Here is a 20,580-nt window from a genome sequence, read left to right as displayed (position 1 = left end):
AATGGATAAAGAATCTGTGGTATATATACCCAATGGAATATTACTCAGCCTTAAAGAAGAATGACTTTTGCTAGTAAGTGGATGGATCTGGAGACAGTCATGCTAAATGAAATGAGCCAATCCCCCCAAAACCAAGAGCTGAGTGTTCTCTCTGATATACAGATGCTAACACAAAATAAGTTGGGGAAGGGAAGAACAGAAGTTCAGTGGATTAGACAAAGGGGAGTTAAGAGAATAGGGGGAATGGGAATAGGAAAGACAGTAAAATGAATTGGACATAAATTTCCTATGTTCACATATGAAAATACATGACCAGTGTAACTCCACATCACGTACAACCACAAGAGTGAGATCCTCCATGTATGTGTAATATGTCAAAATATACTCTACTGTCATGTATCATATCTAAAAAGAACAAATTTTAAAAAAAGAAAATAACAAGTGTTGGAGAAGATGTGGAGAAACTGGAACCCTCATGCACTGCAGGTAAGAATGTAAAGTGGTGCAGCCACTGGGGAAAATTGTATAGTGATTCCTCAAATGATTAAACATGGACTTACCATGTGATCCAGAAACTCAACTTCTGCTTCTGTACAGAAATGGAAGCAGGAATTCAAACCAACATTTGTACACCTATGTTTACAGCAGCATTATTCACAGTGACCAAAAGGTAGAAGCAACTCCAGTGTCCCTCCCAAATGTCCATTGTCATCTGAATGGATAAGCAAAATGGGATCTCTATAAGGAAGTATTATTCAACCTTAAAAAGGAGGAAATTCTGACATGCTATAACATGGATGAACCTTGAAAACACTATGCTAAGTGAAATGTGTCAGTCACAAAAGGACAGATGCTGTGTGATTCCACTACAAAGTACAGAGTAGCCAGATTCCCAGAGATAGGAAGTAGAATGGTGGCTGTCAGAGCTGGGGAAGAGAGGAATGGGGAGTTAGCATTTAATGGGCACAGAGTTTGAGTTGGGGAAGATGAAAAGTTCTACAGATGGATGGTGGTTAATGGTTGCACAACAATGTGAATGCACTAATGTCACAGAACTGGTTAAAATGGGAAGTTTTATAGTATGGATATTTTATTGCAATTAAAAAACAAAGAGTGGGGCTGGGAATGTGGCTCAGGCGGTAGCGCGCTCGTCTGGCTTGCGTGCGGCCCAGGTTCGATCCTCAGCACCACATACCAACAAAGATGTTGTGTCTGCCGAGAACTAAGAAATAAATATTTAAAAAATTCTCTCTCTCTCTCTCTCTCTCTCTCTCTCTCTCTCTCTCTTTAAAAACAAACAAACAAACAAGCAAACAAAAAAACAAAGAGTCTCCAGCAAACACATACTTTAGTCTGGGAAGCATTGACGTAACAGGTCCCAGGCTGGCCTAAGAGTGTGGGCATATTTCTTAGCTGGTAAATGTTTTGCTTTAATTTATAAAGATGGGTGAGAGCCAAGTCAGCCAGGGGTCCCCACGCCATTCAAGATGAGAACACATTGGACTTGGCAGGAGCCACTGTTGGTGGCCCAGTGTGGTTGCTGGCTGCAGTCCTGCTTGGCCCAGTGACTAGGGAGTGGGGAGGGGTCACCTGATGGGAGGACACTGCTGAGCATTCCCTGTCCTGCACTTTTTCCTATGCACATGAGTGAGGCACTCTGGGGGAGCCTAAGAAGATGGCACACAGTGCGGAAATGGACAGGCAGCCTTCTCCCTCTGTCTACCCAGCCCTTCTGGGAGCCCTGAGACCAAAACCAAAATCCCAGTCCATAGTCCAGAACCCAAACTGCAAAGCACCATGGGAGCAGAGAAGCAGGATCCAGGAAATACAATAATTAAATAATACAATGAAAGCTTAAATTTCCAAGTTAATTCTTGGGTATCATTTATAAAAGTTAACAGGGCATATTTAATTTAGGAATTGGCTCACGTCCTTCTCTTTACAGCTCAAACCTCATAAATGAAATATACTGGATCATTGCCCAGTACGGAAATAAAAGTTATGAATAATGTTTCTATCTCAATCATTGTCAGTGCTTTAATATTCCTAATTACTTTAAAAAGCTAGATATTCAATATAGGAAAACTTCTTTTCTTTTTATCTCCACTTGTGAGATTAGCACAATTTAATAAGAGTCACTCTGTCGTCTTTATTCAGTATAAACTGACATTTCATCCTTTTACTCTTCATTATTATATGGGATCGAGGTTTATGACCAAGCGCACGGCCACTCCATTTCCCCGTATGGGTCCATCTAACAGCCTGGAACGATCCACAAAGCTGACGCGTCTGCCTTCTTCTTTTATGGAGCAGAAAGAAATTAGTTGAGGCCTTAAGGAAATTAGGCTATGGGGTCATAAGTCTGTAAAAGAATGAAAAGCCCCATCCCACCTCGGCACTAGAGTTGCCTGCTTCAAGACTGTCCAAGTCATAAATCCTTTGGCAGCCAAAAGGGCAGGGCAGGGGCAGGGAGTAGGATGATGTATTTTTATACCCTTCCCTGCCACATCCAGGAAGTTATCCTAAGGAGAACCTGGATCTTGTGGGCCTTTTATGCATAAGAAGGATCGCTGCAGCCTTTCACACAGGGCCACGGGTCCTTCTTCACATGTCCATAAACCCAGAATCTCTAAAAAGTCCAAAAAAATATTTTTGAAGTTCTGCACAAGAATTCACATAGAGGTAAATCTACAGGGAACTGATTTGAGGTTATGTATCATCTTTATGTCACTAGATCTGATCAGTCGTATGTCACTTCAGAAGTATTACTGTTTTACCCAGGGTGCTGCCCAGATCCTGTGGGGGTAGCTCACAAATGTCAGGGCCACCACACACTTTCTAAACCGTGGGGAGTTCTTCATTCTGAGACCAACAGGCACAAGGGTCCTTGGGGAAAAGATGCTGGGCACAGAAGAATGGGGAATCACAAAGGACCTAGATGCTCATCAACAAGGGGCTGGTTAAATACATTTGGAAATCCATGGGATGAAACTTTATAAGGCCATTAAAAACTTACAAGTTGATGAAGGAAATGAGCACATGACTTAAAGGTGAATTTTAAAAGCAAGTGATAGACTAGCACATCCATGGGGTCCAGACCTGGTTCTATGTGCAATTGTGTAGAGAAACCATGGACGGTGGGCGAAGCACCTAGGCCCCAGTGGTAGTTACCTCTAGATGTGTGGATTTTACCTTTTTTGTCTGCCATTTCCATGCAATTTGACGTTTCTTTTTTTCTTTCCTTTTTTTTTTTTTTTTTGGCACCAGGGACTGAACTCAGGGATGCTTAATCACGGACTCACATTCCCCAGCCCTTTTTATTTTCTATTTTGAGACAGGATTTCACTTAGTTGCTTAGCCTTGCTCAGTTGCTGAGGCTGGCCTTGAACTTGCAATCCTCTTGCCTCAGCCTCCCAAGGACATTCCTTTTAACACAAACAGGTATAGCTTAAGAGACAGGGAGAAAAAACAACCTAGGCTCCTCTGCAAGGGTGTCATATGTACAGACCCCATTCAGAGGCCTCCAGAGATACTCACTGCATTGACTGAGACACCTGTCCCCAAGGACATGGCCCTGTAGAGACCCTAAGATGCTGAAGAGCACAGGCATTCAACTGAACAATAACAAGCACGCAAGCTCAAATGGCTCAAAGAAAACCTGATAGCAATTAGTTTTTTGTGGCTGGTTTCTCTACCTCCACAACCATACCTCAGGGCCATACTTTTTAGGTAGATCCCTCCTTCCCCTGTGAGCAATCATGTTTTCACATCAAATATCTATTTCAACCTTAGACTATATCAACAGAGGGAAGGCGAGTGTAATAATTAAGGGTTCCACTCAGGACCCAGGTTTTTGCTTGAGAGAGAGTCCCAGTTACACCATTTACTAGCTATGTATTTTGGAAGTTCTCTTTTGGGGGGCTGGGGATTGAATCCAGGGATGCTTTACCACTGAGCTACATTCCCAACACTTCCTAAATTTTATTTTGAGAGGATGTCACCAAATTGTCCAGGCCGGCCTCAAACTTTAGATCCCCCCACTTCATCCTCCTGAGTAGCTGGGATTACAGGTGTGTGCCTCTGCACCCAATTCTTTTGGAAATTCTTTAACCTCTTTATGCTTTAATTTTTCCACTTATAAAATGGGTCTAATAATTCCTACATTGTAGGTTTGCTGTGAAGATTAAATGAGTAGATAGGCAAAGGCCTGATACTTGTAAAATTCAGTTCATGGTAGCAGTCTCCATTATAATTTTCCACTGCTCAGACCAAGGCTGCAGGTGTGTGGTCAGGTGTAGGAATGATTTTTAAGAAGAATAAAGAGCAGGGGCTAGAGTTGTGGCTCAGTGGTAGAGCGCCCGTCTAGCATGTTCGGGGCCCTGGATTCGATCCTCAGCACCACATAAAAATAAAATAAAGGTATTGTGTCCAATTACAACTAAAACAAACAAACAAACATATATATATATATATGGAATAAAGGCCACAGGCACTGGGAAGAAACCAGTCGGGAAGACAGGTCAGGTGATGTCATGAGAGAATCAAAGCAGGTTAGAGAAGAAAAGCAAGGGGGAGGAGGTGCGGGCTGTCTTCTAACACCTGAAGGGCTGACCTGGAAGGGACCCTGGTGTCCTCCATGCCTCCCCAGCAATGGCTATCAACTGCTCTGAGATGACTGTGTACTCAGAGCTTGCAGCCTTGTCCAGTGAATTCCTGCAGAGAAATTGGAATGGCAAGGAAGGTCCTGGTGACCCGTCACCCTGCCTGGCCTTTAGCATGAGTGAGAAGTCACCAGTAAACCCAGAGGCGGAGCTGCACTGCCCAGAAGGGAAACCTCCCCCTGGATAGACCCCCAGTCAGAATGTGCCTCCCAGCAGTGGTGAGCAACCTGCCACTAGAGGGATGCAGGCAGAGGTTGGCGAGCTCTTAGGAGGGCATTTAACCTTCCGTGCCCGAACACACTGCAAATGAGAATAGAAGCCAGTACTGCCGGGCTCCATCTTTTAGGACTTCCTGTGGGTTCAGTAGTACATGCCTTTGAGTGGACCCAGGAGTGGTGGCCCTTCGGCCCATGCGGGTGGATCTAATGGAGAGGAAACAGCTTGTGGGTTTCTGGGCACTGAGTCTGATGACTGCGCTGGGGGTTGATTAGACAGCGCAGAGTTGTGCTGGTGAGTAACAGGGCTGCTTGCCTGTGTGTCTGGTATCCTCACTCTGGGGGCAAGACCTATCTGAGTCCTGTTCATCAGTGCGAGAACTCACCACATTTGCACTGATTGGTGATTCATATGCTCCCGGGGCCCCTGAGACGTGGGCTGGTTCAGTCTGTGACAGGCTGTCCCTGGCAGTGAGCCAGCAGCAGACCATCCCAGGAGGGTTCTCCTCATCCAGCTTAGATGGCTCTTCATCAAAGATTCATTGTAAGCCACGTTATGGGAAACAAAGCAAGGACGAGGGGGGAGCCCTCAGACATGTCACCCAACACGTTTCCTGTAGTTCTAGTCCACAGAAAACTGGTTGAACGTGCCCTGAACTCACATGTCCCTCGGGTTCACTTTTCCTTGTCTGGCCCTCTTCTCAGTGACAGCCTACCTCAAAGTGCCAGACCAGGTGAAAGCAGGAGACCACCGTGGCCACTGGGGAGTCTTCACACTTTAGAGAGGGTCTCTTGGATACCCCCAATGGATCCTGAGTTCCCTAGGCCAAGATAATCACCAAGACACAAAGCCACACACCCAGTGGCCTTGCTTTGGCCAGCATGTTCTCAGACTCCGGGAGGACAAGGGGCTCCACATGAGGCCTTTGGAAAAAAGGACTGGGGTTGTGGCTCAGTGGCAGAGCACTTGCCTCGCACATGGGAGGCACTGGGTTCGATTCTCAGCACCACATGAAAACAAGCAAACAAAATGAAGATATTGTGTCCATATATAACTCAAAAAATATTTTTTTAAAAAAAGAAAATAAAAGGACCATAAGTAGAAGCTTCCACCTAGCCGAGGGAGTGAGAGAGGGCAAGAGACCCCAGGAGACCAACGTGGACCTAGGTTCTCATAACTTGCTCTCTCCGGGTTTTCATGACCGTCACAGTTAGTATGGGGTAGGGAACGTGGAGGTGGCTCCCCAAGATGGGTAAATTGTGGGGCTTAGATCCCTAGTGGATTAGCTTGGCTGTGTTGTCTACTCAAGTCACCATTAAAAAACACTCTACCCCAGAACAAAGCCGGAAGGAACTTGGGCTTCAGCATTAGTCAGGGCTTTTTGAAAATCAAATAAGATGGTGACATTTAACCAACTACTGATTGACTGCAGAGTGTGACCATGGAAAGGGGTCACTGGGGGAAATGAGTGGAGAGGGGAAGGATCTATATTCCCCAGGTAGCTGCCAGGTGCACCTCATCCTCTTGGTGACCAGCCCCATAGTAAAGATGACACCCCATGCTATTGTGGGTCACTGGTTAGCCCCAAGAGCACCCTCCTCACTCCATGTTCATCAGAAAGCTTCCCAGGAGAATGTGAACCATCTATGCACAGGAATGAAGGAACACAATGACCTGCTCCCGCGAGTGTCCCCTTCTCCTACCTTTAGGGGCACAGAGATATCTCAGTGTCCACCAGTCTCATAAATCAGTCCCCGTGTGCCTCTGTGGACACCCAGAAAACTAAGCCTTTGTACCAGCAAAGCCAAGGACAAACTAGATCACAGTAACCTCCAGCGCCTGTACCCTTGGGCAGCACCCCAAGTTCACTTCAATTCGCAGAGACCATCCAGAGGTGCTCCATCCGAAGTCACAGTAGTACAGATGGCCCCACAATTCCTTTTGTTTAAACACACAGACCCTCATAGACCCCCCTAAACCACCACCCCATACCCCCTAGAGCCTGCTGCCCCCACAAGTACCTTCACACATGAATGGCGTCTCCCGATGCCCATGCCATCTCAGGCAGCCCATCCTGAGCCACCCCATCCTAACACAAGGATAAGCGCGCACATGCCCCAGCCCCTTCCCAAGTCATAACCAGTGGGCCACCTGACCCTCAAAGACACCAGACTCACCGCTGGAACAGTCGGGCCCTCCCCAGCCAGGCTCACAGTGGCAGGTATCCGGGGAGACACAGCGGCCGTGCACGCACTCCTCTGTACACAGGGCTGAGGGGCGTGGAGAGAGGGAGAGAGAACAGAACAGTGAAAACCAACCCCTGGGCGAGGAGCAACACCCACCTTGTCCCAGCTCCCCGGTGCCAGAGATGCTCAGGACGAAAAATCAAGTCCCTCACGGTGCGAGTGGCCTAGCTCTGAAATGAACTGATGTCCAGTGTCACATCCTAAGATGAAGCCCAAGCCCAAGAAATGGGCCTCAGTGGCTTTTCAAAACTAGCCCCTCCATACACTTAAACCTCTGGAGTACTCTGCAAACCACTGTCCCCAAGTCCCACTCCTGCGCTCCCCGCCCCACCTGCTCTGTCAGTCACCTGTTCCTTTCCTTTTTCCGGCCTCAACTTCTTTCTTGAAAGGCGCCCAAATGTACCAGGCTGCCGGAAGAGAACGGGCACCTTTCCCCCACCTTTCTGCCCCCCTCCCCAATTGTCCCTATTTTGGGGCTCTCAAATGTCAGCAAATCTGCAAAGTACACAAATGCTGAAGAAAAAGCAACAGCTAATTATAAGAAAGTAATTAAGAGAGACATCCACGATGATGATAATTGTAATTAGAAAGCGCCTGGCAATTTCTTATCATGCAGTCAAATGCTCCCGAGCCGCGAGGCTGCAGCAGCAAACAGAGGTTCCGTCCACGCCAGCGCCAGGGAGGCTTATTGACAGCAGGGTAAAGGGGGAGATTATTTCTTTCTTCTTTTGACAGAATCCACATTTTCTCAAGGTCATCCTTTGCTCCTGAGAGATCTGCCCCACCATCTAATCCATCAGTGAAGGATTAGAGAAAACACCCATTACCTCCCCCACCAATTTTGAAGGCTTAGGAAATCAGTTGCTACGATCGACCCTGTCAATGTCCCAGGTGGGATCTACATGAAGGGCTTTTTTCCTGAAAGCAACTAGAGACCTTCTCTTTGCCATTTTGGCCTGGGAGGGAAAGTGGGTGGCCCCCTGGGTGAGTTGTCAGGGACTGCCACTGACCTGCCAACACCCTCCACCTGGTCCAATGTCCACTGAGAAGGCACTCCTAGGTTAGATAAGAAGGTCCTTTTTGTGATTGGTATGGTGTCCTTTGGCCCATCCCAAACATAGAGCCCGACCTTGAACCTGTTGCCTCAAGAGAGCCATTTCAGATGCCCAGGACTCAGTGGTCTGGAGTCAGTCTGTCCACAGCAAGCTTGGAAAGTGACATGTCTGGAGAGGCCTGCCACCAGAGTCCTTCTCTGTACAAGTGGCTTTCAGGGAGAGCACTGGTTTGTGCTGAAGATATCCACAGCGCCAGACCCTGCTTCCCCAGAGCCCCAGGAATGGCCAACCCAGCTTTCACTGAAGAACCAGGCTAGACCCTGACCCCAGGTGCCAGCTCCACTTAGAGCTACAGTGAGCTGCTCTCCTGGCCACTAGTGAGACCCCAACTAGTCACTCCAGTCCCCACTGGACTTTCCAAACAAGTTTTAGTGGGTCAATGTCCCCAGCACACACTGGACACCAGGTGTCCAGCCCCTGGCTCCCTATCAATGCCAGCCCCTTGGCCCAGACAGCTCCCAGTCTTAGGAGCTGCTCCCTGTCCCCCATCCCCACCCCACAGGCAAAGGCCCTGCACATGCCACAGCTGGGCCCATTTGCATTACAGATTGTCAGATTAGCTCAGTGACACCTCCAACTGCAGAGAGCAACACCTTGATCCCCGGGGTCTCTGCCAAGGCGGTGACAGCAGTCAGTGAATCATGAACCTGCCAATGTCATGAATGGAAGAGACCTCGAGAAAAAAATCATGTACAGCCCTTGACCTTATACATAGAGAACCTGAGGCCTGAGTGTCCGTGACCTCATGGACAGTGTGCAGCCTCTCGGCCAGGAAGGGAGAAGTTCAAGGATGAGGCTCCTGGAGAGAGAGGTCTCTGAAGGAGGAGGAGGCAAAACACTCAAGACCAGGACCTTTGCCTTTCACGTCTCTCTCACACTGGACCACGCGACTCGGGGGCTGGAAGAGCCAGAGCAGAGTGGGCAGCATAGAGTGCTGCAGCTGTCCCCAGGAGGACCAGCAAGGGCAGGAAAAGAGCTGCTTTGATATACTGGGTATCTGCGGAGGGAGGGGAAGGGAAGTCTGAGAAGGAGGGCCACATAGTGCCCTGTCACCTTCTCTGCTCTCTGACCCTAGAGAATGGACCACTGGCCTAGCTCCTGCACGTTCTCCCTCGCTGGCAGGGAATGGCCTTTGGATGCTCTGAACAAGCTCCACATTACACTGCCTTTTCCTCGGTCCCCTCCGAAGTTCCAGGGATCTGAGAGACAGTCTGCCAAGCACCTCCTGCCACACTGCAGATACGGGCCCTGACTCAGACCTGTGTCCAGCACACTAGGCCCTGGTGACCCTGCACATGGGCAGTCATCCCACAAACCTTGGCCTGCGTCCAGGGATATGGCTGTGTCCCGCTCTAGATCTCACTGCCCACTTCTGCTTCTTATCGTCCTGGTATTATTTCTGTGCTTGTTAAAACCTCAACCCATCATATTTCATAGGTGTTGTTCAGACAGTATTGAAACCTGAAATATTGATGGTGAATTCCTGCGGCTCCGATGTCGTGTCTGACGTTTGAGCCACTTGTGTTTGAACACCTGATGGGGAGGGGCTGGGGTGCTGTGGGGAGAGTGCCTAGGGGGTGGTGAAGGCAAGGCTCCATTACCCTCCCTGGGGCTGAGGCAGCCCCCTCCTAACCAGGACCCCAGGGAAGCTAGTGGTAGGCAGCCCCTCCACAGAGGCCTAGGGTTTACACACAGCTGTCCTAGAGTGGAGGGTCCTCTAAGTTCTTTCTGAGCCATGATCCCACTCTGGCTGACAACCGGGAGGGTCTGGGCTAGGGTTCTGAGCCCCCTGGCCTCCTTCTCTGGCCTCCTCCTCTGGCTCCTATATCTCTACACAGAGCTTTTGCCAAGTTCCTCTTCCCACTGCTGTGCGTCCATTGGTTCTCAGGGCAGGGACTCTAATGCAGGCTCCCATGTGACCAGCAATGTGACTGGAGGCGGCACTCCCCCTTTCTCAGCCCCATTGAGAAATGTGAATTGCTGCTCTCAGTCCCCCAGCCCCATCTACCCTCCTGCCCCTATCTTGACCTAATATCCTGGCATGCTACAAGTGTCTTTAGTGAGAAGCAGGACATGGGTGGTTAAGAGCACAGACTGATCCAGGATGCTGGGGCTGGACCCACGGGTGCCAGGAGCATCTCTAGTGAGCTAGAAGCTGTGGTGAGTGAAAGAGGAAAAGGACCACATGAGAAGGCATTGAGTGCACATGGCCCTCTGTAACCCGGGAGGTCCGTCCAGCCTGCTCTCCACATCCAGCTGGGAAACAGATGCAGAAGGGCAAATCCACACAGTTAGCAAGAGAATGTGCTAGATCCATGCTCCCAAACCTTTTGTTCCTTATTGCCCCCTCCTCCACAGCAGGATTTTTAGACATTTTTTTTCTTAATTTTTCCTTCCCATGAAATTCAAATGCCACTAGTACCCCATGCATCTCGCCTTCCACAAAATCAGACTGAGAACCAAGTTTTACCCCTTGAGGAGGCATGTGCTTGATCTCCTCCATTGGCCTCTCCAGACCCACGCCCCACCTTCTCCACCCTCCTTTGCTGGGAAGTGACCTGCACCGATGGCATTAAGGGGCTTCCTTGGCTTCTGGTTTCTGGATGGGAAACAGCAGTGGGTGGGGGTGGCAGACGGCAAGGTTCACCCATGAGGAGGCAGCACGTGGGATGGTACTTCTCCATTCTGGCTCAAGGTCCCAGCAGGGTTTCCTGGGCTTGGGGATGGTAGTCTCTCCTCATTGTTAACGTGCTTACAAATAACCACCTTCCCACTCAGCCTTCCTTGGTTGCTCCTCAACGTGCCAATGTTTCTTGCCACAGCCCTAACTGACGGGAGGCCACCCCGAGGTGTGAACTCACAGTGGCCTGCTCTTACCCACAGGCTCCAGTGCCACCTGGACACAGTTTGAGAGAAGAAAGTCCCAGCACCAGCTCTGTCACTGAAGCCCCTCCCTCAGTTTCTCTATCTAAAATGACAGGATCTGGATGTTCCCTCCAGCTCTGGGGTGTCAGGGTGCCACGGCAGCAGCTGCTGGCTTTCCGGCTGATTCAAACCACATTTGAGAAGAATCCCGACACCTATGGCGGCTGGTGTGGGAACCTATGGAGACTGGCATGGGAACAAGTGTGCTCTGTGGTGCAGACCATAGACTGGGACATCAGTCCTGGGGCAGGTGAGCTTGCAGGATCCAGGATGCAGAATGTGGCACAGACAAAGATAGATGAACCAGACTTGGGGTCTCCTCTGCAAACTGCTGAGACAACACAGGTCCTTCCCTGACCCAAAGTGGCCCAATCTGTTGATCCTCGCATGTGGGGGGCCTGAATCAATTCTCAGTTCTATTAGCATTCCACCCGAGATGACCCGCAAGTCCCTGAGGTGTCGGTGGTAATATATTTTGCTTGGCGGTTTGCAAATGGTCTCACTAGTTAATGGAATGATAAAAATTACTCACATGGAAAGGTCAAGATAAATAAAGACAACTTCCATGCTCCCTGGCCAACTGAGCCGGATACCTAGTGGGAGCAGAAGGCCTAGGGGTCAGGGACAGGGTATCAACCTCTCAGAATTCTATGGCATGTGGCTTCTGGAGCATCCCCTGGACCCAGAGCCCCAAGGCACATTGATCAGCCCACCATTAGCATTCTTGGCAGGAGCCTCAGATCAGGTTGTCATTGGATTCAGCTTAGAAACAAAATGACCTACATCCAAGTGGGCCCAAGTGCCAATTCTGAGGTGACATGCGTAGCATGAGTGATTCTGCCATACCCAAGGTCACACGGCCCATGGCCCATGGTGTGTGTGTAGAGGGGGACTCGAGGAATCTCCAAGGGGATTTCTAAAACAATTCACAAGATGTGTATCACTCCATCCTTTATAACTACCAACACCGGGTCCCCTCCTCAGTCTGAAGAGTCCAAAAAGCTGGCCCTTCTTCTCAGCATGTCCAGAACTGGCTTTAAATTGCTATGGCCACATCTGGCTCCAAGACATGAACAATTTTAGAAAAGCAGCACTTCACCTGCAGGGCTTATACACCAGAGGACACTAAGCACCCAGCCCTCTCCTGGTTTGGGGGCCAGGGTCCTGCAGGGATCCCCCTACCCAACTTGCTGAGTGGGCCCAGAGCCACTCGTCTTCACTCTGGAGGTGCCCTGGTTGGTTATTACTCCCTGGCAGCAGCAAAGCACTACTTAAAAGCCAGGGCCCTGGCTTGGCCACTGATTTGCCATGTATCCTCGGGCAACTTCTCTGGCTCTCAGTTTCCAATCCATTAAATAGCCACAGACTTCAGCATCGCTGTGAGTAGCAAGTGAAAACCATGCAAAGTACCTGGATTCAGAGGCTAGTTGTAAGTGTTGCCTCCCCCAACTAGTGTGTGCGTGCGTGTGCGTGCATGCGTGTGTGTGTGTGTGTGTGTGTGTGTGTGGTTACTATATTCTTCTTCCCACAACTGAGCAGGGGACCTGGGATGACATAGCCCAGAGAATTCTTAGGCTCATTTCATCTCCAGCTCAGAGGATGATAGGATGGCCTGAATTAGGACTGGACATTATTCCCCATTCCCTGAGGCAGGGATGGGTAGACTAGAGGTGCCGGGATGGGGCAGGGAAGGAAGAGACGCAGGCCAGGGGCAGCCTGCGGGAGGATGATAATACGCGGGGAGCACTGTGCATATCCCCCTTTCCTTTTCTGGTTCTCACGGAGGAGAAGCATGGAACCAAATTTGGCCACCGTTCTGGCTGCCAGACCCTTCCTCCTGTGTGTTTTGGGGGGAAATGTCAACTTGGGTCAGGTTGGGGGACCTACACCCAGAGTCCTCCCTGCTCCCATGCAACCTCTGCTCGTTCGTGCAAATACCCACAAACATGTGCAGTGTTTATCAAGCTCCTCCTGAGAGAGAGCCAGAATATTGAAGGGCAGGCCTTCACCTGCCCTCAGCGTCCCGAGCAGTGAATCCTCCCCCTGCCTGCCTTGATCCCTTTCCCAAAGAGCAGAGTCTGGGGGCCATGGGGAGCAGTCCCACCCTCAGATACTCTGCAGCAAGCTGTGCACAGAGGGACAAGGTCTGCACTCAGAATTCCCAAGCCAGGACAGTGAGGAAATCAGAGAACAGACTTGGAAGAGATGGGCTGGGTTCAAGTTTGTGTTCTGCCACTTCCTGGTGTGTGATCTCAGGCAAGTTTTTTAACTTCTCCTAGACAGTTTTTTCACCTGTGAGATAGGGAGAATGGCCCCGATAGGGCCTAAATTTGCTACAAAATTACACCACTAATGCACACAGACTGCTTAGAACAGTGCCGGGCACTGGGGAGCTAGCTGGGTCATTTTTCCAAGTTCTTCTAACCCATTTCCCTGCCTCTGAGCTCTCACTCACTTTGAAAGCACTTATTAAGCACTTATGTGCCAGACACTGTGCTAGATGCTGAGGGCACCATAAGCAGATATGCCACAGTTCCTGCTTTTATGGCTCAGTTGAGTGAGCCAGTAAGCAAGGCACTAAAATGTCATTGGTGCTAAAATGACAGCCAGTTCAGGGTGCAGGATGGGTCCCATCAAGGAGGGGGCAATGCTTCCACATGTGGGGGGACAGGGGAGGGCATGGGAAGGTGACACTTAATTGGATGCTCATAATGCATTTCCTGGGCACCCACTCATGTATTTGCCAGGCACAGAACCAGCCTTCTCTACCCTGCATGGAACCAGCCTCCTCCACCCCACAAAAGACCAGGGAAACCTTTTTTTTTTTTTTTTTTTTTGGTATTGGAGATTGAACTCAGGGATGCTTAACCACTGAGCCACATCCCCAGCCCCTCCCCATTTTATCTTTAGTTGTAGGTGGACACAATACCTTTATTTATTTATTTTTATGCAGTGCTGAGAATCAAACCCAGTACTTTGCTTAGTGTGCTAGGCAAGCATTCTACCACTGAGCCATAACCCCAGCCCCCCAGCCCCTTTATATTTTATTTAGAGATAGTGTCTCACTGAGTTGCTTAGGGCCTTGATAAGTTGCTGAGGCTGGCTTTGAACTCGTGATCCTCCTGCCTCAGCCTCCCGAGCCGCTGGGATTACAAGTGTGCGCCACCATGCTTGGCTATAGAAGAGGGAAATTTTGCCTTTCAGAGTTCTGTGCAGAAAGTCTCCCTTCATCTGTCCTTTGACTTCTCCAGTTTGCACACCTGGCTGTCCTCAGTGCCACTGAAGGGTCTTCCATTGTGAAGAATCCCCCTATACACACGCACACACATAGGGACTTCATACAGCCCCGAACTCCAGTTACACCCCCTTTCCCACCACTCACCTGTGTTTAGCTTTCACATTAACTTGAATACCACTCCCCCTGACTGCTCTGCCCACCCCTGGCCCCAGGTGGGGTTAGGGACCCTCCCTGCTCCCTGCCCAATGGCACAGCAGTCCTGCCAGTCCATCTCCCATCAACTCCACCAAGGCAAGGCATGGGCCTCTCCATTCCCTCTATGCCCCAGCAACTAGCACAGTGCCTGGCACACGACAGTGCTCAATAAGCCTGTGTTGAATGAATGTCTGAATCTGCAGCGGGTCCTCCCCTCCCCTCATTAGGATCCCACCTGTCTCCCAGGTGGCCCACACTAGGATGAGAGACCAAGGCTATACCAAGGCCCAAATCCCCTCATGGTGGGATAGCAAAATGCTCTTCAGAAAAAGTCCAGTGACTTCAGCTAATAGAAAGAAATGTCCCAGAAAAGACGAACAGGAAGGACGACAGCCCGGGGTTTGGGCCTCTCCATCCCAGTCTGGAGCCCCGGGAGCCACCTATCATCAAATGTCAACGTTAGATGACAGACTCCCCTGGGACTTTCCTTGTACCTCTACCAATCACCCTAAGATACTAACCTGACTTGCCTCATTGTGGCTTAACTGTTAATAATTGTTTACCAATTAAAGTTTTCAACTTGCCGGAACATTCCTATCAAGTTCCTGCATACAGCAGTTATTCCTGCCACTGGGCCTGATTAAAAGCCCAGCATGGCTGGCAATTCCCTTAATAGATGCACAGGCCCCGGGTCTGCTGCCGGCCTGCTCCCGGCACCCCCAGCCTTCTTCACTTTGTAGAGGATTCTCCCAGCTGAGCTGTTCAAACCACCAATACCGTATTCCTGCAAGGAGCAACAGCTTTCAACTTGTTAATGATGTTGGAACATACGGCCTGAGTCAGCAACCTCTAGCACACGACCCAAGAAAATCTTTTACTGGGTCTTTTTTTCCCCATTTGACAGATGCCAGACTTTTTCCAGAAAGACACATTCCAACTGATTGATTTTTTTTTCTTTGGGAAATTGATCCTTTCCACCTACGAGGAAAGCAAAACATGAGGCTTGTCAAGCATTTTTTTAGTGCTCTGATTTAAAAACTCATCCCCTGCTTCTGCCTTGCAACTTGCCTTCCCCAAGGTATCGGTCTGTTCTAGCAGCACCTGTGAGACCCCCAAGGAGGCAGTGGTGGGAAGAAGGAGAGGCAGATGGGGGCCCACTGCGCGCTCTCCAGCAGGGAGGCCCCGAGCACACAGGAGTGGCTCAGCACATGGACTTCAGGTTTGGCAGGCCTGGGTTGGGGTCCAGATGCTTCTACCTAGTGAGCTGTGTGTCAGTTAAAATGACCCACTCTTGGGAAGCCTCGTGTGCCCCATCTGTAAACGTGGACTAATAGCATCATCTGAATCAAAGGTCATGGAGAATAAATGGGATGATGCCTATAAGGTGTTTGGCAGAGGGGACTTCCACCAAGGGTCCCAGAAATCCCAGCTAAGAAACATCATTGGTCTAGGAGAAGGCAGCCCATCCTTGACCCTCAAACATTCTGAACTCAGGGAATTTAGCTGACACCCAGAACCATAGCATCTAGGGGCAGAAGGTACCAAGTAATAATACTGTCCCCATTGCTGCCACCCATCCAGTGTTTGCAGCCCCTCTCCATGTCTCATGCCAACTCTCTGCCGAGCTCTGGCCTCACCTAATTGCATTCATGTCCTCAGGTAAGAATGGTTCTCTCCAACCCCTGGGCCTTTGTATGTGCTGGTCTCCCCTACTGCCTCCTCCTCACCTGGCTGACTCATCTTTCATTTCAAATATTGCCTGTTTTAGAAAGCCATCCACAGCCACCCTTAATAGGTTAGATTTCCTGATATGTGTTTTCTAGCACCTGTCCTACCCCATACTGGAACAAGTCACATGTCATTGGCTCTTCAACCATCTTCAACATTGGACGAGGAGCCTCTGAAAGGAGGATACTGTTTTTCTCTCTCTTTGTTTCTCTCTCTCTTTCACCCTTGTGCCCTCAAGCCCAGCATGGTACTGACACAAAGAAGCTTAATAAACCTTTGCTGAATGTATAAGCAAATGAATCAACACAGTCCCTTGCATTCAGGAACAGTTCTGATCACTAGAAAGCTCTTGCTTCACTGAGCTGAAGCCTCCGCCTTCTTGGAACTTGCACGCGGTGGTGCTGAGTCTGCCCTTCCCTGCTCCCAGCCCATATTTCCTTTTGATTCCACACGACAAGTTTCTGGAGACTTTTCCCTATTAAGATCTGAAGCAGGCCATTAGACAGAGTGACAGGAACCCACGGCTTTGGGTAGGGTGTGGCTGGGACAGAAGGTGCCCACCCATGGAGAAGGGTCCTTCCTTCAAAGTCAGTCTTTGTCCCGGGTATGCATCAAGACTGCTGCCACTATCTGGCATGATGAAGGCCACCCCAAGGCATATGAGATCTGTCACAGCTGCATCCCCAGTGGCAAGCAGCCCGTGGTCCCACCGGTTTTAAATCTCACTTGTATGAGAAGCCAAATCAGGAGCTACTTAGCACCACTGATTTAGGGCTTTAATAAAAATAATGCAAATTGGATGGGAGAGTCCTCTGTGAAGGTCACTGTCTTTTGTTTCCCCTGCCCCCACCCTGCCTTCCCTCCAGCACCTTTGGCAGCCTGGGAACACCTAAATTCCCTTCCCCTCTCTGGAAGTCTGTGATTTTATGATTTAGTCCTCAGCAAAATCACTCTTTTCTCCGTGTAGGCTGCGTTTGTTTCTCGCCGAGCTGTGTTTAGGGATTTCCTGCCTTCCCAGGAAATTAGCTTGTACTTCTCATCTTTGAAATGACCCTTTACCACCCCTGGCCTGCAAACGGAGAGGCCTCTGCCCATGCCCAGCTCTGTGGTTAATGAGCCAGGTGGATGGTCACGCTCCCCTGAACAATGACAAGGTGGCAGGACAGATTCCCAGAGCCCTTGCAGCCTGACATTCTATGAGCTGGGGATGTTCAGGACTGCCCTGACTAGAGCTTCTGGAAATGGATTTCCACCCCACCCCCACCCCGTCCTCTTCCTTGATCCAGACTATGCCTGACCCAGAGGTAAGGCCACAGTTACTGCCTTATGTTTCAGATAACATTAGAACATTTAATGCTTTAACATTATTTTTGAATAAACTTTAAAAAAAAATCACTGACACCTGTCACACAGTCTAATTGGCACAGCCAGAATCAAACCCAGAGATGAGAGGGCAGAGAACTAGAGTGGCCCCGTGTGCCCCCCAGCAGACCTAAGCCTGTAGGGCAGCCAGATAAAGGGTGATGCTGGCCTGTGGGCTGGGGGAGCCAGGAGCCTTTCTGGCAGAGGAGGGGAACCTTGCAGGTGACATGAAGAAACACCACGCTGGGCTGACAGGAGTCCTGGAAGCAGAATTGGACCAGCTTTCTCCTCTGAACTCCAGTGGTCAGAGGAGGGTCTAAGAATGGGCCATCATGCCAGCCCTGGTGACCTGGGGAGCGGGGAACAACATTCCATCCTGTCCCTCCTGGGCTCACCCTGCAGGATGCCCCCCTCACCCGGGCCTGCCCTGGAGTAGCCTCACAGCTGCGTGGAGGACAATGGGGAGGGGAGGAGAAGATCAGGGATCTTGTTCTTTCCCACCCATTTTATCCACAGGCCTGTCTATGTCTCCGAGGGGAAAGCACCATCTCAATACTTTTGAACCTGAGGACATGGTAAGTGTGCTGAATCCTTTACTGCAGCACTGGCAACAACAGCAAAGGCCTGGAAATAACCCGGTATCCACAAGAGAAGGTTACGGAAGAGACAGCACAGCCACCCTGTGGAATACTATGCAGTCACAACAAGGAACCCCAGGCTCTTCCTGCTCCACAAAGGACACAGGACTAAGCTAAAGAGAAAAAAAGGCCAAAGCAGAGCAGAGTTCAAATTACTCAACATTTTGTGGAAAAATTTAAAAGTATAGGGAAAGAATTTGAATATGTCTTTCCTCATAGACACACAGAACATCTGGAAAGATGCAAAAAACTGATATTGCTGGTCTCTTCCAGGAAGGGGGGACCAGAGATGGGGTTCATCTGCACCCTTTTTTGTAACTAATAAATTTTAAACCAGGAGAATTTTTAGCTGTGCCGAAGATAAATACATTTTGCACTCATAAAAGGCCAGGCCCTCTGGAGAAGGCCTTGGGGACCTCCCACAACATCCCCTGGGAGAGGAGGCATCAGTGTCCCCACCCTGATTAGTCCAAGAGCAACTGCTACCACAGAGAATCCTGGGGACTCGGGGCTCCCAGCAGATTCGGAAGAAGGTTCACTTCCGGCCAGTGCCTGAAGGTCAGTTCTGGGGCTGAGCTGGGGCCTGAGAAGTCACTTCCCTGGCAATGACCTGGGCTCTGTCATAGCCAGCCCAGCACAGCCAACAGCAGGTTCCCCAGGGTCTCACCGCCCTGTGTGTGGGAGGCCAGCAGCACAGGGAGGGGACACAGCACCAATGTCCCAGGGGCCCCTGAACAACACTGAGAGACCCAATAACACAATCGCACGGATTTCCCCAGATGGTGTTCAGGCCTGTGTCACGCTGAACGGAGTATTGATTTGTTCAGATTAGAGCCTTGTTCTCCGCCTCCCAGCCTAATCCGGTGCAGGGCCTTCCTCCCGCCCTCTCCCTGTGCGTTCCTGTCTTCTGTCCCACCCTCTCACTTACTTCCTCACGTTCCTTTTTTCTACTTCCCCTTTTCATTCATTGATCCAAAGCCCCACCTGAAGCATCTTCCCTGGGCAGAGCCCAGGAGCCTGGACCTCCCCGAACCACTGCCCTCTTCCTCCCTCCTCCCCCTCGAAAGTCCCTCATCTACCCAGTCATTCTGGCCGTTTGGGGTGGGGGCAAAGGAGGGAAAAAAGAGGGAGGGTGGACGTGCCCCCGGCCTGACATCTCATATCGGAGCTGCACAGGGGCTGTGGGAGTCGGAGGGCCACAGGGAGGAGGCTGATGGTCCCCCAGATTGGTCCAGCACCAGTGCCTGAGAGGACATCACCTTCCAGCCAAGAGAGCAGCCCCACAGTGGGCGTCCTCTTTGGGTCCCTGTATCCCTTCCTCTTGCCACCCAAGTGTGGATCCCTCTGGGATGCTGGGCCCTCCCTGCCCTCCTGCTGGCCATCCTCCTTTCCACCTTTTATTTAAGGTTCAGCCCCTGATGCATCCTGCCCGAACTCCAGGGGGCAGAGGAAAGCCACATTTGACTCTCTACCCCAGTTGTGGTGACATCTGGCTCTGAACTAGTCTCAAATTCTTAAAGGGCCGGACGGAGCATTCTTTGTTCCTTGCTCTCTCCCCAGACCCTGACCTGTGTGTGTGACAAAGCTTGCTATTTACATCAGGAGGAAATCCAGTAGGTATTTGCAGAAAGGAAAAAAGAAAAACAGAGTGGGAAGGAAGAAGAGGCAGCGGGGATAACTGAAGAAAGACAAAGCAAACTTCTGCCTCTGTTTTCAGAGCCCAGAGGGCTGATTCCGACTGATTCACTGGCACTGTGTGGTTCCTAAAGCAGATTTGTCTGTCGTTTCCTTTCCTTTCCCAATTCCCCTAAGTAGGCAAGATAGGTCTGTTAATTACCCACTTTGCAGATGGGAATCTCGAGGCTCAACGACCTGAAGGCACCTGTGGGGGGTCCCCCACACTCCAGCTGGCTGAGAGCCCTGACCTCTAGGCTCCCTGCTGTGGCACTTGGCATAGCCTCTCATTCCCTGCAGCATTCTCTCAGCCTGTCACCTAGAGCAGCTCGCGTGATAAATCATCACCTGGCATGCTGGGGGCTCATCTGGCAGCCTGGGCCATCAGCTGCAGGAGGACAGAGATCCCTGTCCACTGTTCCCTCCCATCCAGAGCCTGGCACTGGCTGGCTGCTGAGGACCACAACACCCTGCAAGGCACAAGGACAGACACCTGTGCCAGAAGGGGCAGGGACACATGCTGCCCGTGGGGAGGCACCTACAAAGCAACCAGAAACCAGAAATCCTGAAAAGCAGGACTTT

The 20,580-nt window shown here is 50.3% G+C and overlaps 1 protein-coding gene across 13 annotated transcripts in view; it reads right to left on the bottom strand.

Annotated features, from left to right (window-relative positions):
* Positions 1–20,580, bottom strand: part of MEGF11 (multiple EGF like domains 11) — a gene marked incomplete at both ends in the record, with an annotated part of 203,825 nt that overhangs the window by 158,718 nt on the left and 24,527 nt on the right. For 12 of the 13 annotated variants that reach the window (XM_081289812.1, XM_081289818.1, XM_081289819.1 and 9 more), the window contains one exon: positions 7,055–7,147. The exons of the other annotated variant lie outside the window; for it this stretch is intronic. In XM_081289812.1, the coding sequence (XP_081145938.1) occupies positions 7,055–7,147 (93 nt within the window). The remainder of the gene's footprint in view (positions 1–7,054; positions 7,148–20,580) is intronic. 13 annotated transcript variants of the gene reach the window in all.

The sequence above is a fragment of the Spermophilus citellus genome, assembly GCF_964194105.1.
Source record: "Spermophilus citellus genome assembly, chromosome: 4".
NCBI lineage: Eukaryota > Metazoa > Chordata > Mammalia > Rodentia > Sciuridae > Spermophilus > Spermophilus citellus.
Note: the sequence above shows the minus strand (reverse complement) of the source record. Positions and strands in the feature narration are given on the sequence as shown.